This window comes from Apodemus sylvaticus, chromosome 10 (genome assembly GCF_947179515.1).
Source record: "Apodemus sylvaticus chromosome 10, mApoSyl1.1, whole genome shotgun sequence".
NCBI lineage: Eukaryota > Metazoa > Chordata > Mammalia > Rodentia > Muridae > Apodemus > Apodemus sylvaticus.
In genome coordinates, this window is record NC_067481.1 from 65,351,281 (window position 1) to 65,367,475 (window position 16,195).

Consider the following 16,195-nt stretch of genomic DNA (forward strand, 5'->3'; position numbering starts at 1 on the left):
AGCGTCAACCCCTTCTCAAGGCACCTTCCTCAGTAGCCTAATTCACTTCAGCTGGAGCCCTCCATTAAGAGATTTTACCACCTCAATATCATCAACACTGGAGACCAAGCATCTACCACAGGAACCTTCAAGGGACCCACCCTGAAACCATAGCAGAACTCAAAGGAGCCCTCCTGTGGGGAGTTCAGAAAACCCACTGCAAGCTGCAGGCCCTGGTAATCCCTTAGGGCAACTCCAAAGTGGCTGGGACCACAGGGAAGACATGGGTGGGACACGCACTGTCCTCAGGGTCCAGGAGTCCTCTAAGGTGTTGGTTCTCCTGTGGAGGTCAGAGAATCCAAAGGACGAAGTTTGTTATTGTGAATGCTGATGTAGTTCTGAGGCACTCTGTGCTGGGAACAGAATGCTGAATCTTAGGTCTCTCAGTCTGCACTGCTGGTGGAGCTCAGTTCAAGCCTGGCTATTTGAGATGGATACTTCTAACTTACCAACCCAAAGAGTGCTGATTCAGCAGAAATGTCAAAGAACCGTGAAATTCTGAGCGCTACGTCCAGACTTAGAGGTGCCTTGGATGTATGTTACATACCTGGTCCTGTGAACTCAAAGGGATGTTGGTCTTTATTATGCAAGACAAAAAAAGGAGCCACAACTGGTATCCCTAACATAGCCATCAGCAGCTACTAGTCTCACCAAGGATGTCCACATCAACTGGAACTACATGGACAGTGCCTGGTCTGACTGAGCTAACCCATCTCCTGTAGCCAGCTCCCTGATGTCATCATACAAGGGCACAGAATATGACTTGACCTCCATGAATCCTTGGACACTTTTTCCTCCTGGGTTCTGTGTTGTCTCTGTCAACCAATCTTGGAAGGGACAAGGAGACTGGGGTGGGTAACAGTGACCTCCTGTGCTTTCTATGTGCTGTGGTGTCTGTCCCACCCGAGTGCAGTGTGTCTGTCCATGGTGGAGAGGCACAAGCAGACTGAGCATCCAGAGGTAGAAGGCAAGGCCGTTGCCCTCAGGGGTCCTCTCAGTATCAGTCTGGTGGGACTGGAATGGGGCATCTGTGTCCAGCAGAGCTGGAAAGCTGACACTCTTTCTCAGGATCCCCACATGTGTCTATAATGCATTCCAGCCCCCCTGGCTCCAGAGAGAGACAGCCAGAATGATCTATCAGGATATGTGAATTTGTCTTGTTTTGCTTGCTTTGAATATTAATGGCTGTGGATTTCTCTATGGGAAAGTACCTGTCCCTCTCCACCACTCACCCAGGAAAGAAGCAGGCTAGCCTGACACGCTGAGGTGGGTGTCATATGGTGACTTCGTGGGAGATTTTAGCCTTTAAATCTCTTACCACAAGGCCATGCATTACCTTGAGTGACTGTTTCAGAATTTGTTTCCTGTCTACAGAGGAGATGACTTGCAAAATAGGTGTCTGGTGTGTTCAGGCACTGAAACGGATCGAGAGTGCCTACCTTTAGGATGAGCTGGGACAGCTTTGCTGGACGCACATGTTCCCTGAGAGAGAGAGAGAGAGAGAGAGAGAGAGAGAGAGAGAGAGAGAGAGAGAGAGAGTATGTGTGTGTGTGTGTGTATGTGTGTGTGTTTCTGGCTGCTCATGGCTGAGGAAACTGGAACTTTAACTGTAGGAGGAAAGGCACAAGGGTGTGGCCTCAGAGCGGGGGGGGGGGGGGGCCCTTTTGACCGGCCTGGTACTGAGGTCTGAGCGGTCTGCTGGGACTGGTCTCCACTCACTCAGAGGAAACCCTGGGTGCTTGTCTTGCCACAGGGCTGGCTGGCTGTAGGATGGGGTCGGATGTGGGAGGAGGAGGAGGAAGAGGAAAAGGAGAAGAGGAAGAAGAGGAAGAGGAGGAAGAGGCGTTAGGGAATTGCTCATGCAGACTCTAGATTTGGGGTCAGAGGAGATTGAAGGAAGAGGAGTTCACATCAAGTGTGCTGGACATTTGTCCCCGTGTAAGATCCCTGCGCTTATTGAGTGTCTTCTACAGTTCAGGCCCTCGCACCAGCCTCTGTTGCTAGAATGTTGAAGCTGGCCAGAGACAGATATCTGAGTCAGAGCCCTTGTGGAGAGACACTCAGAGATGGGGATGGGAGGAAAAGAGGGGAAGGGAAGAGGAAGCAGGAGGGCTGGGGGAAGAGATGTGGAGAGACAGATTGCAGCCAGCCTTTCACTCCTGGGCATCGGCCTTTGGGACCTTATTCCATGAAAGCTTGTCCCTGCTTTCCAGATGGGAAGCCAGTGGAGGTGGACCCACACCACATCCTCATTGAAGACCCTGATGGTTCCTGTACCCTCATCTTGGACAACCTCACTGGCATAGACTCTGGCCAGTACATGTGTTTTGCGGCCAGTGCTGCTGGCAACGCCAGCACCTTGGGGAAGATTCTAGTACAAGGTGAGCAGAGGGAGGTATCTAGTGTGACTGAAACAGTCCACAGTCAGTGGTATGGACCAGGGTGTGGTAGGACTGGTGCGTAGAGCCTGTGGGTGTGGAGCAGGTGGGGTGACTCAGGGCTTCCCCGAGACTCCCAGAGGATAGTCACTGCTGGAAGTGAGGACAGCGAGTTTCCACCCAAGGGCTCCATCAGCTCCGTCACAGACGTCTTTCTGTCCTTCCTGCCCTTGCCTGCTTCTGCCCACAGTGCCCCCACGATTTGTGAACAAGATCCGGGCCACACCCTTTGTGGAGGGTGAGGACGCACAGATCACCTGCACAGTGGAAGGAGCCCCATACCCTCAGATCAGGTGAGGCCTGGGCTGCAGCTCCTGCTGGTGAAGGGGGGAGGCTGAGCAGTGTGATCTCCTGAGCTGGGGAGGTTGAATGTGGCCACTGATCACCGAAAAGCGCGTATCATGGGGCTGTGACTCCTGCTGGACATAGAGCCTTCTGTGGCCAGGAAGACATGGCTCAATTGTAGCTTCCAATAGAGGAACTTGCTGAAGATACTGGATCTGGGGCAGCCTGTAGGGGTTCTAAGCCAAGGTAGCTTTATCTGGGGGCGACCATGGAGATGGCCCTGACAGAACACTGGATCACGGGGCTTTCTGGCTGGTTCCAGGTGGTACAAGGATGGTGCCCTGCTAACCCTGGGCAACAGGTACCGGATGTTGAATGAGCCCCGCAGTGGTGTACTGGTACTGGTGATCCAGGCGGCCAGCAAGGAGGACCTGGGACACTATGAATGTGAGGTGAGGCACTGCATAAAGGACAATAACCATCCTCCAGGGTCTGATAGGCCCAGGCTCCACTGTATAGGTGTGGATGCTCTAGGCTGGCCAGACAGCATCAGACTTCTGTCACCCACCATCCCCAGCCACCTGTCCTCTGTCTTGTAGCCTCTCCTTTCACATCAGGCTGGTCCCTGTTATCTTGTCCCCTTGCCACTGTCCCCACCATTTATTTCAAGATGATGCTTAGCATTTGCCAGTTGGAGGGGACCTAGTGCTGACCTCTGCTGTCAGTCCCTGATGTGAAAACGTAGTGCCTTTTACCCGGTGAGTCTGGTAGACACAGCTTCAGGACAGAGCTCAGCCTTGCCCATGCAAGCTGGCCTCCGTCTCTGTGTTCCTCGTCCTTGGATCAGAGGTGGAAAGAGTCTGAATCCTGTGTATATCCCTTGTGTGGCAGTCAGTCTCCTCTGTGTAGCTTTGGCTGTGGCCCAAGGGCCCGTGACGTCCCTGAGACTTCCTGGAAATGAAGGTGCTCAAATTAACTCTGGTTTAGATGGCACAGATGCCAGGGGCCATGTGGTGACTTAAATTAGTTATAGCTAACTCCATTTCCAATTTTCTACTGTTTCGGGTGCTCGCGATCTCCCTCTCTTCAGAGGACAGGACAGCCACAGCCTGGCCAGGGGAGGGAGAGAGCAATCTCCGTATTAAGAGTCTCTAGGGGAGCCCCTGATTGGGCCAGGACTCTTATACAAAACATACTCAGGGTAGTGACCCCGTGCTAGACCATCAGAGTGGTGTAGACTCCTCCGAGGGCCCAGATTCCTTGAGGAGCCTAACTTCTAGAGGGCTTCTGCTGTCCTTTTGACAGTTGGTGAACCGGTTGGGCTCAACGCGCGCTGGCGGAGAACTTTACATGCAGAGCCCTGCATTGCGAGCCCGGGACCAGCACTGCCGGGAACAGCTTGTGGCTGCTGTGGAAGGTAGGTTCTGTGTCTGTGCTGTCTCAGAGACTCGTGAGTTTTTAGCCTTTGGTTGGAACCTCCACTGGTCGGGAACAAGCCTGGTGGAAGTGAAACACTATCATCGCTGTTTCTAGGGAGGTGGCTAGTGTCTCAGGGTGGGGATTGATGGAGGCTGGAAGTTGGGAAGGCCGCATGTGAGGTCAGAGGAGGCAGCTGCGGGGTCATGGACGCAGTTGCAAGCGCCACCAGAAGGCCATGAACCCAGCACGAGAGCTGGAAATTGCCCTGGATGACGGGGATCCCACAGTCCTACTCAGTGATCGTGTCTGAAGAAAGGACACAGCAGGGCTTACATCAGCTTGACAGGAAGTGCTCAGTGCAAGTGGCAGGCAGCAGGAGTCGGTGAAGGGTCCACACTGATGCAGAAAACATGACTGGAGCAGAGGCAGGTGTCAGGACATCTCATGGGAAGGAATCAATACACAGTGAAGTCCTTGTCTTGGCCCAGGGCTATTCCTGGGCTACCAGTGTGGGGGTAGGAGTAAGCTATAAAATAAGCCTCATTAGGAGCTAGGGAGATAACTAAGTGTTTAAGAGTATATGTTGCTCTTGCAGAGGCCCCGAGTTCAGTTCCCAGGACCCATGTCAGGCAGCTCACAACTGCCTGTGAATCTAGGTCCAGGTCTCCAGCACTGTCTTATCTCAGTGAGCGGCAGTGCCTACATGGACAGGCACAAAATCAAAATAGATATTTAAAACAAAATAAATAAGCCTGCCTAGGGACAGACGTTGAGTTTTGTTACTTATTCTGAGACGTGAACAAATGTCGTTCATTTCAGTTAGGCCATCAGTGATAGAGAATAGGGCATCAGTAATAGAAGAATTCTACACACATCTTGGTAAAGTGATAAATTTGTTGGGATTAGACGCATAGGTGAGGGATTACTTACAGACATGGAGAACTCAAAGGCAGCTGTTTCACTCCACGGTTCAGCCCAGCATGGGTGACGAATCTTGAATCTACATCTCTGGAGCATGTCACCCATTCCACACACATGCAAGCAGCTCTGTGGAGGACTTAGTAATGACTATTACTTTCCGAGCCTTGTAAATTTTGTTCACTTCCCGTGTCTTCATGTGTTTCCCTTGTTAAAGGCATGCTTCAGTTTGGAAGACATAGCTATGTGGTATCCTACCCCCTCCCCTGGCTCTTACATCCTTTTTGATTCCTTTTTTGTGTGTTCCCTGGTCTTGGAAGGAATGGTATAGGCATCTGATTATTTTTTTCTTCCATCCATGGCTGAGCAGAGCAGAGAAACAGTAATTTGGTTTCAGGACCTAATAGAATCTGGGTCTCTATAGCACACCGCTCACTGGAAAAAAAATCATCTGGAAAAAAAAATAAGTTTTCCTCTTTGACTGACCAAAATTGGCAGCAGCAGAAAGTAATGCATGCAAATGCAAACATTTAGACAAGAACACCACAGCCAGAGAAGAAGATAAGAGTAGTTGCCTCCCCTGTCTTGTCTTTGCTCTACCATATGGGGATTCCCCTCCCCTGGAGACTTTAAACCTATAGGAAAGTAGATGGCTGTCCCCATACCAGTCACCCACGATTGTACTAGCAAGCACATCTTGTTTGGCTTATTAGTATTGTAGCCCACAGAGCCATTCAGAGCTGATGAGGACTGATCATGACCCTTCTCACCAGTGGTCCAAAAGGGACCTCTGGTACCAGCCGGCAAAGAGGGACAGCTTCAGCAACAGGAACTTTATTTAACCTTGATACACCATAGTGACTACAGCCTCTGTGGTTTGGAAAGTCTGGGTGACCTCCACAGATCCCAACTTGTAGAGAGGCAGCCCACCCCGGCCACTGCGATTTTTAGCCAACGATCATGCGCTTCTACTAGTGTCTCCCCGTGCACGCCGGTGCTTTCATCTGAACTCGGTCACTGCTCCTCCAGACACTTTGATAAATCTGTAAGACTCTCCTCAGGGCTCAGCATTATATGATAAGACCTTTTCTTTACAGAGAGTGGGTGGGTTCTCTGAAGGCCAATCATCCACTCCAAGTAAGTGCCAAGCGGTCTTAGTCAGCCGGGCGTGTACTAAAAGAGGAACACCATAAATGGCCAGTATAGTAGAAAAAGGTCACATTTCTCTCTGTTTCTTCATCAAGAGCAGTATCAGGTACAGGGGGGAGGGGCTACAATATCTAGTCTTCCGTAATTCACAGACATTTTCCATGAGCCATCTGATCCCGTCACGCTGAGGCATTGTTGCCACTGCAGGACCCCTGTGCATCACCCCACCTTTGATGGTCTTAGTGCAATGGAGCCCGAGTTGCATATGTTGGCATCCGTTGCAGGATCCATGCGACCCACCACTTAGTATCTTTGGTTCTCTTGGCCCCTGTGCAGGCACCACTAATGTTGTGTGGCTTTTAACTAGTGAGAGGAAACGTGTTTATCCCAGAAATGGCGCGGATGACAGATTAAAATGCAGTTCTACCCAAGTCTAGCTTAGTGAACCAGTGAGATTACTGGAGTTACTCTCCGGACACGATGCGGGTATCACTGGAAGCTCACTTCAGCAAGAGTGAGGAGTCAAAACGACATGTCCTGGGAACTCTCAGAAGAGCCTGGCGACAACTCTGCTGATCAAAGTCTCCCTGGGAGCAGAGCAGCGCCTTGTGAATTTTATTGATTTCTTGAGTCTTAATGAACCTCCCTCCAAGAAGGAGTGCTTTGATTTGGAGGAAATGATTACATAAGGAGAGTTATGACACTTGCGTGGACAGTCAGGATGGGAGGACCAGCTAGTGCTCTCCCATCTGGAAGGTGCTCCCAGATACTGGAGAGCCTCACAACTTGGGGGAGGGGGGGTATGCAAACAGAGACCAGACCAACATCGAGTGAGTCGAGACTTCCATACTAGAAGGAGCTCAGTATATGTCTTCAAGTGCTGAAAGCAGGATTGTGTGGTCCCTTGGCCACTGGAATCAGTTTCTGCCATTTTGTGGTCCTGTTTTTTTTTTTTTTTAAACCCCCTCAGAAGTGAGCCAGTCAGAGCTCAGTGGCTCAGCCTTGGGACCTGTGATGTCCTCCATTGTCCTCTCAGAGGGCCCCCCCTTCTATGATGAGCAAATGTCTTTGCTTCTCTTACCCACCTTGGACAGGCCCTTTTCGGTGATTTCCCACACAGTCTTTCTGACCACAACCTGGTAACCGTAGCGCCATGCGTACTTGTGTCTGCCGCCACTGGTCCCATGTACCTCCTGTCTTGTGCATATCCTATTGTGCACAAGAACAGTCTATATACTCATTTATTTGTGGCCATGATGAGTCTTTTTCTGGGACTCGTGAGTTGGATGTGTATCAGTGCCTTGGAGAGACAAGAAGACTGGTCCCCGAAGAGCCTGGAGCCAGAGTCCTGCCAACCTGCTTCCTAACTCCCGTCCTGCTTCCTGTTAACCCCGCGGCTCTGCAGCCAGAAAGGCCTGACAGAACTCTGTGGGTGTTGCTGCCCTCTTGCTTCATCCTGCATCAGGCTGGCAGCCCTGCTTTGCACAGTTGCAGCCTGCCTGTGACTGCCAGATACTCCCAGGCTCCAAGCTGGGCTGTGAGCGAAAGAACCAGAAATGGTCTGAGAGGTGTTGTGGCCACCACCCTTGAGAGTAGTGAAGTGGGATCCATTAGGGAAGGGAAGTGCTTGAGCTGGTGAGGAACACTGGTGGGGAGTTCTGTGCTGGATCCCAGACTCTCACTGTGGGATCCCTTCCCATTAGAAGAAACCTACATGCACACACACACACACACACACACACACACACACACACACAACTATACCTATACTCATGTGCATGCACATATATGTGACATGTGTGTATACATACACACAATGCATACATGCACATATGCACACATGTATGCATGTGTGTACATACATATACAAGCATATATATGTGCCTGTGTGCATATGCATGTATGTGCCTATATATAAGCACATAGTAAATGTATCTTCCATACACACAGACACTGATGGCACTTTAACTCATGTGCACCTCAGCTTTTCCATCACCCTTCTCTATGTGGCCTTGCAGCAAATCAGGAGTCATGAGTTAGTGTCCCAGGCTACAGTCATGGGCAGTTCCTTGCCCCCAAGAGTATAAAGAAGGCTACTCAGATGTGAGGGTGCAGGTGGCCTACAGGCTGCCTACTGGGGTGCATCTGAGACACCAACTGAAGAGCCCTCGTGCTGGACTGGGTGGGGACAGACGCAGCTTGTTTCTGGACCTAGAGCCCCACATAGTAGGTGAGAACTACAGGCCCCACTTCCTGGATATGGGGGTAGAGACATACTTGGGTTGTCTCTGTTGGGAGAGACAGGTCCCTTCCAATGCTGTGGCACTGTCTAGCGCTGTTCCTAGAAAGATATCAGTGGGGATCCCCCACCGGGAGTGCCATTTTTGGAGCTCCAGGATCAACCCCCCCTTCTTAGTCTTTGTGATTTTTTTTTCTGTAAAAGAGGACCAGCTGGCCTAGCCTGGCCTAGCCGAGCTGAGCCTTTGTGTGGCCGCTGGCTCGCTGTGCAGCTCCAAGCCCTCGCATTCCCTCTCTGGACTCAGATTCCGTGTCTGAGCAATGGAATCATATGTATGACACCTTCACAGGACTTTGTGGGCTGTGGACTAAGTCAAGAGTGAGGGTTTTGTGTAGAGGCAGACTTCACCCCACCCCCAGCCTCTACGGTACCCTAAGGACACTAGGTGCTTTCTTCACGTGACATGTGAGGTTGACACCACCATGTGAGGTTGACAGGTATTGCTCCCATTTCACAAATGAGGGAACTGGATTCCCCCAACAGCCAAGGTCTCCCCAGGAGCACACAGACAGGCTGAACCAGCCTGTGCTCCCACACAGCAGGTTGTTATGCTGCCAACACCACTCAGATAGCTCTGCCCCCCAGGCGCTGCTAGTCTGTAATGGTTGCTGTTCCGACTGTTTTCTTTGTAGTCACTGAGCAGGAGACAAAAGTCCCCAAGAAAACCGTCATCATGTAAGTGCAGGCGTGACTCTAATCTTCCTCTGACTGTCGTGCCAATGCATGCTACTAACCTCCTCACCTTGCCAGGCCGGTGCCCTTGCTGCCTGCCCGCCTGCCCACCCGCCTGCCCGCCTGCCTGCCTGCCTGCCCGCCTGCCTGTGCACACAACCCTCACGCCCCAACCCCCACGGTCACAGCACCTTGACTCTCAGCCACTTTTCACCATCTGTGGAACCTCCATACACCACAGCTCTATTCCAGGTTTCAGAGCACATTGCACAGGGTGGCAAGATAATACCCACCTCACGGTGATTTGCCAGGGTGGTGGCCTTCCCCAATGCCATTTCCCTGAATGGGCTCAAGACAGACTTCTGCCCTTTAGTGACTGAGAGTTTAGGGACTCTTGGTGACAGGGCTTTCTGCAGCAATGGGTCCCCATTCTATAACCTGCTCTGCCCGATGCAGTATTTAAATATGTTTACTGCAACAGAAAGCAAATCTTGAATGTGATCCAGTTTTTATTCATTGGATCTAAACTAAATGGTGCTACAGTGGTGGGTGTCGTAGCCCCGGGGCTCTGTGTCCCCAAGCCTCGCCCTTGCATTTGAAACATGGGAAAGCAGAAGCTTTGAGAAGCAAGGAGGCCATTTCATCCACCTCTGTCCTTCTAAGGTGGGCTGCTCCCACAGTGCCGCCCAGCCTACGCTCACCACCCTAGTCCTGGAAAGGCCCCATGCTGGAGTTTGGCATAGATGGTTCTCCATACCTGCCGAGTGGGGAGCAGTATTATTATAAGACACTTTGGGACATCAAGACCAGGGTCCCTGGTGCTCGATCGAGGAGACCCCAGATAGCCAGTATTTGTGACATAGCTCTGGAAAAATACTCAGTCTTTCCATTTTTCTATCCATACCTCTGCTGGGAGCAAGATGCAACTGAGCCCAGACTTAAATCTTACCGAGTTCTAGCCAATACCTGCCACTCATCCTGGTGCCTCAAGTTCTGCTTCCTCCTGTTGCTCTGACTCCCATTTTGGAAGGGTGGAACTCAGGCAGGAGACAGGGCATGGGAGAAGGTAGAAGCCGGTGGCAGCCCAGCAGAGTCCAGAGCTAAGGCAGTCCAGGTGTACTCCTTGGCCTGGTGAGGCCTTGCAATTCTCATCCTCTCAAACCCAGAAACCAGGATCTGGGCTGCAGGTCAGAGCCAGCTGCACCCTGAGCTTGGAATTGTGCATGTGACCGCCACATCAGCTAGCCATCAATCCCTATTAACTGAGGGGCTTCCAGCACTGAGGTTCGGCCTGGTACTATCCCTAAGAACTAAGCACAAAGCCTGCTCAGGGGGTGGAAAGAATGGGAACCAGCACAAGGAGCAGTACAAAGCACAACTCACTTTGTGTTGGGAAGCACCTGGAACTCTTGTTTAAGGTCATATGCCCGAGCCTGAGGTTGACCACTGGAACTTTGTGCTTTGTTTCTTTGGTTTCCTGTTTTCTCAGCTAGGGTAGTACAGGTTGGCCTCAAGCGCATGTGTAGGAGTTTGTGCTGTTTTATCCTCTGCTCACTGACACACGCACTAACTTGGGCTCTGACATATCCTGATGGCACTATGCTGGGTGAGGTTGTGGGGCTCTTGGCCATCTCTTCTTGGGCCCTCTCCCCCCTACCAGAGAGGAGACCATCACCACCGTAGTGAAGAGTCCTCGTGGCCGACGACAGTCCCCTGGAAAGTCTCCCTCTCGCTCACCCTCCCGCCGCTCTGCCAGTCCACGGAGGCCAGGGCTGTTGGCCCCCGAGATGCTGTACCCACCAGGGACCAGCCCATCCCGGAGGCTTGAAGCAGAACAAGGCAGGAAGGCCCCGGTGCCTGCACTGTATGTGACAGAAGCTGAGGCCCACCCTCCAGCCTCGAAGCCCCAGCCCAAGTGGTTAGAGGTGGAGGAAACCATTGAAGTCCGGGTGAAGAAGACAGGGTCACGGGGTGCATCTCCTGTCCGAGAGATGACCAGCTGTGGAGAGGGAATCCTCTTCACACTGCCTGGCGGGGTCCCTGGTAGAGACCCAAACTCCAACAACTCCAACAACAAGAGTGTGTACCAGGAAGCCCGGACCCGGGGTCCCGCTGTGGTCCATGTCGGTGAGCCTTTTGTCTTCCAAGTAGACTCGGTGGGCAATGTGGACTGGGTTGCTGCTAGCCCTGAGCCAGAAGCAGTCAGAGCCTCGCGGGAGGAAGAGAACGTTGAAAGGGAGGAAGGATGCAGTGATGGAGATGGGGATACCTTCCTGATGGAAGAACCGCAGGACACGGACAGCCTTCAGGGCCGTGACCCCAAAATCCTCACACGCAATGGCCGGGTGCTGACATTGGCTGACCTGGAAGATTATGTACCCCAGGAAGGAGAGACTTTTGGCTGTGGGGACCCCACCCCCAGCACCCCTGATGAACCTCCCTGTGAAGTCTCTGTGCTCCAGAGAGAGATCAGCGAGCCCACTGTGGGGCAACCTGTCCTGCTCAATGTGGGACGTCCTCCAGGCACCGGCGCCACCCCCAGCTTCTTCAGGCCAAGTTCCCGGGTCCACAGCCCTGAGAGCGTCTCCTTCCTTTTACGCGAGGCCTGGACAGGTCCAGGGGGTGCTGCCCCTTGGACAAGCTCCCTCCGTACCCATGTCCATAGTTCTGTTGACGGTGGCCACGGGAGCTTCAAGACAGAGGTCTCCACCCAGACAGTCAGCTTTGGGGCTGTAGGAGAGACAGTCACTCTGCATATTAACCCAGATGGTGGAGAGGCCCCAGGCCCCTCCCAGGGCTGATGGCACACATTGGGGACAAGGTAAGGGAAGTGTCCCAGAGCCTTGGACCCTGCTAGGTACCAGCATCAACCCTGGAACCCACAGCTTACCTCGGGGACCTCCCCCCCCCCCCCCCCGTTCTTCTCCAGCCTGGGATTGAGCCTTCCTTACTTTCCTGCCCGGTCCTGCCTACCTCACTGGACCTGTTCTCTGCCGGGAGGATGGAGGAAGTACCTGCACAGTTGGAGTACACTGATGTCACTTCAGAAGAGCCCTGGCCAGGAGCAGTCCTGAGACTCTGACTTTGGACTCCACCTCTCGGGCCCTGTGGGGCTCTAGAAACAAGATGTGGACTTCGGTGTTTGCCCCGAGAGACATATCACCACTGAGGGTCTTCTCCAGTGCTACACACCCAAGACACGTGTGGTCCTGTCACCAGCTCTGCAGCTCTTCAGGACCACCTCTGTGGTGGACATGGCTGTAGGGTGGGGGGAAATCCCTGGTCATTGCCCTGACGAGAACAATAAATCAAGTCCCAGACCCTCCTCTCTGCTCTTTCTTGCTTATTCACCCAGATGCTCAGGGTCCCCTCCTCTTGTAGCTACCTGCTAGACATACTCTCATTTCTTCAAGGTTACATCTCAGGTCACTTAGGCCTCTAGGTTGATTACCTGTGTGCCCTGATGAAGTGCATGCAGGTTCCAGCCTACCTTGAGGTTCATGGGTAGTGTCTTAAGGTTTTACTGCTGTGAACAGACACCATGACCAAGACAACTCTTAGAAGGACATTTCATTGGTTTCATTGGTTTACAGGTCAGAGGTTTAGTCCATTCTCATCAAGGAAGGAATATGGTGACATGCAGGCAGCCATAGTGCAGGAGGAGCTGAGAGTTCTACATCTTCCTCTGAAGGCTGCTAGCAGAATACTGGCTTCCAGGCAGCTAGGATTAGGGTCTTAAAGCCCACACTTACAGTGACACACCTACTCCAACAAGGCCACACCTTCTAATGGTGCCACTCCCTGTGTTGAGCATATCCAAACTGTCACAGGTAGATTAGGGACAGGACTGGAATTGGTCCTTGGCCAATAGAGCTGGTTCTTGGGACTCACAGTGTAACCAGGGCAGCCACCACAGTCACTTTTGGCTGCGTGGGGCTGAGCAGGCCTTCCTAATCCCTGGGTAGCTGAAGCCATTGTAGGACAAATGGGGAGTCAGGAGTGAGAATGGGTGACCGTTGTGTCCTAGGCTCTTGGTGTAAAGGGGTCAATCTCACCATCTGCAGAGTAGCTGACTTGAGATTCTAGCACTTGTGAGGGGATGGGGCCCCAGGAATCCTCTCACCCCGAGGCCTGTTCTAAGGGTGCTTCTGGCCTGTTGGGGTTGGGAACGCCTGTCCAGGTTGTGTCTGGGGATGTCAGAGATGCCTCATCCCCAAGTACTAAGGAAGATCTAGGCTGGGAAGGCTCTGGGCAGGGAGGGGAGGTTATTGGCAAAGAAGTGGTCAGTAGTCCTGGGGCGTGTATGTTGGGCCCCCCACGTAGGTATCTGGAAGGAGGCACGGGGGAAAGTACAGGAGCCACACCCAGGAGAGGTTTAGAGGCATGCCGGGGGTTGCTTACTAGGATTTGGGTAAGGGCACGGGCCTGGACTGGGTTTGGAGCATTTAGGTGTGGGGTAGAAAGCTGTCAGCCATATGAGGTGAGGCGTGAGCTGCCCTGGGGGGTGAGATAAGGCCATGGTTCCTGAACACGCAATCCTATGCCCCTGGCCCTAAATGTGCACCAGTCTGTCTAAGATTTGGGGTCTAGAGCCAGCCCTGAGGGGAGCCAGGGCTCGATGGAAGGTATGGGACTGGAGGTACACTGACGATGGTGGCTTTCTGAAGATGGACTGTCCCTCTAGCTTCGAGGAAGGTGACCCTAGGTGTACATGGATCTGGGGGAGGCAGCAGTGGCCCTGGGCTCAGAGCTCCTCAGTGTGCCATTCCTCTTGAACGGCCCCCTCCAAGTGACTTCCCAAGCAGGGAACAGTGGTAGCAGCAGGTGAGGTGAGAGGGTGAGGGTTGGGCACTCGGAGCCTGTGCCTGGGATTTCCGACTCCAGTCCACCCTTACCTTGTGTTCCCACCCTCCCTCCTGTCCACAGACTCCGCCATGGAGGGCTCTGCCCATCCCGCCCAGGACGGAGCTGACCAACAAGCTGCTTCTGTCCTGTGGAGGCTGCTGGGTTCAGAAGCCCTCAGCCCCGCCCCAGGGGACTTCCCCAACACCAGACAGAGTGAGCCACCTGCATTTGAAGAGGCCACATCCCAGATCGCAGGCACAACTTCAGGTACACCTGGTAAGGCCCAGTAGTGAGGTACTCCCAAGATTCCTCCTCTCCTTGCTAATCCCACCCCATCCTTGGTCATGTGATCCAAAGGACCACCCTGATTGGTTACAAACTTGCAGAGCTCTGGGGCACCTTGGTATCTTTATGGCTCTATGTGTCATCGTGTACTTTGCCTGGTCATGGCTCCTCCTTAACTTGACCTCAGTTTCCCTATCTGTGAATTGGGCCCACCCAGTTCACCTGTGCATGTACAAAGATCCAGAGGTGCTCACTTCTATCTGGAGTTTCAGTGTCCCCCGGATGTGTCATCTGTCCACTCAGTTAGTCCCACGCTGCCACCTATGTCCTGCTGTCATGTCACTGTAACTTTAGCCTGGCTGGATACAGGTTCTAGAGGGCAGAACTCCATCCCAATGCCAGCCTGGCTGGTCTGCTGGGATACTAGGCTTACCACCTTGTGGGGAACTAGAGAGATCTCATATCTGGCTTCAGCAAGACAGCCAGCAGACAGTACTAGATTGTGGAGGTCAGGATTGCCTGGTGATGAAAACTCTGGGTTTTCATCCTGACCCTGGAGCTGCTCTTGACTTTGAAGTCTACCCCACACTGGTCACACGGGGAAACCATGCTTGTTAAAGAATCTCCTCCCCAGCCCAGTCAGGATGTGGCTCACTAGCCTTCCTACTCTCTACCAGGTGAACTCCCAAAGGTCTCACAGCCTGGCACACACAAGGGCCTGGAGCAGGAGACAACAACTTCTGCGTCCCAGGGATGGACTGTACCCATTCGGTAACCTCCCGAGCCAGATGGGTCATGTGCAGAACTGCCCTCCAGAGGGACCCCCAGGGGTGGGCAGGGCAGAACCTACTTGCTTTGGCCTCATGGCCTTGAAGAGTGAACAGGGTGGACTTAAAGTTCTCCGACACACTTCTTACTGGCCCCAGCCCAAACTGGTGGGCAGGGGAGGGAAGAGGGACCTCCCTAGAGCACAAGGTCTCGGAGAGAAGATGGGGGGGGGGCTCTGTGCAAAAATCTAAGTACAAGTAGGGTCCTCATACTGTCCTAGGGCTCAGGTCCCTGAGAGGTACAAAGTCAGGGTTTAGTGAGCAGAGGCCACCCTGTCTTGACTCCAGGGTGGAGGGAACGGTCTGGCCAGGTGCGGGCACCGGGCAGCTGCTCGTGGATGTGCACAGCCAAGTCACCGTGGAGACCACACAGAGGACCTACGTGTGCCAAGCTCCCGACACAGGTGTCACAAGTATGGAAGTGGGCCGGCCCGGTGTGGGTACACCCGCCCTGGGTGCTCGGGGGTGTTTTATGAGCGCCTGATTAAATCACGTGGCAGGCTTTAGCCAGTGTTTCCCCATCTCTTCTTTCTGTGTCCCCTTGGAGGGTCTAGAACTCTCTGGGAAGAGGCAAACGGCAGCAGATGTGGTGCCCGCAGGCTCTAAACCTGAGAGCTGCTATTAGTGCTCTGCTTGCTGTGGCTTGATGAACTTGTGATTGCTTGGCCAGCTGGAGGGAGAACAGGGGCTGTACAGAGGAAGCACTTCACAACCACGAGGTTGGGTCCCCAGAGAAGGAGGTGGACTTTCTGGTCCAAGGGACGTAAATCAAGGCTTTACTGACCACAGGTGTATACACAGTGGGCTATGCGTCTAAGGCTGTGAGGCCTGAGGGTCCCTCCACACGGGTTCTCTTCCCTGCTCTCCCAGGGGCCCCATCCATGCAGGTCACTATTGAGGATGTGCAAGTACAAGCAGGGGATGTGGCACAGTTTGATGCTGTCATTGAAGGCAACCCGCCGCCCATAGTGACCTGGTTCAAGGTAGGAGGAGGCCCAGGCAGCTGTGGGGGGAGGGAG

General features: G+C 53.1%; 1 protein-coding gene across 1 annotated transcript in view; it reads left to right on the forward strand.

Moving 5' to 3' along the window:
• Positions 1-16,195, forward strand: part of Obscn (obscurin, cytoskeletal calmodulin and titin-interacting RhoGEF) — a 137,663-nt gene that overhangs the window by 109,145 nt on the left and 12,323 nt on the right. The window contains 10 exon segments of the mRNA XM_052195943.1: positions 2,253-2,420; positions 2,668-2,770; positions 3,085-3,214; positions 4,068-4,179; positions 9,180-9,222; positions 10,880-12,015; positions 14,146-14,340; positions 15,027-15,120; positions 15,465-15,589; positions 16,047-16,159. Of these exon segments, the coding sequence (XP_052051903.1) occupies positions 2,253-2,420; positions 2,668-2,770; positions 3,085-3,214; positions 4,068-4,179; positions 9,180-9,222; positions 10,880-12,015; positions 14,146-14,340; positions 15,027-15,120; positions 15,465-15,589; positions 16,047-16,159 (2,219 nt within the window).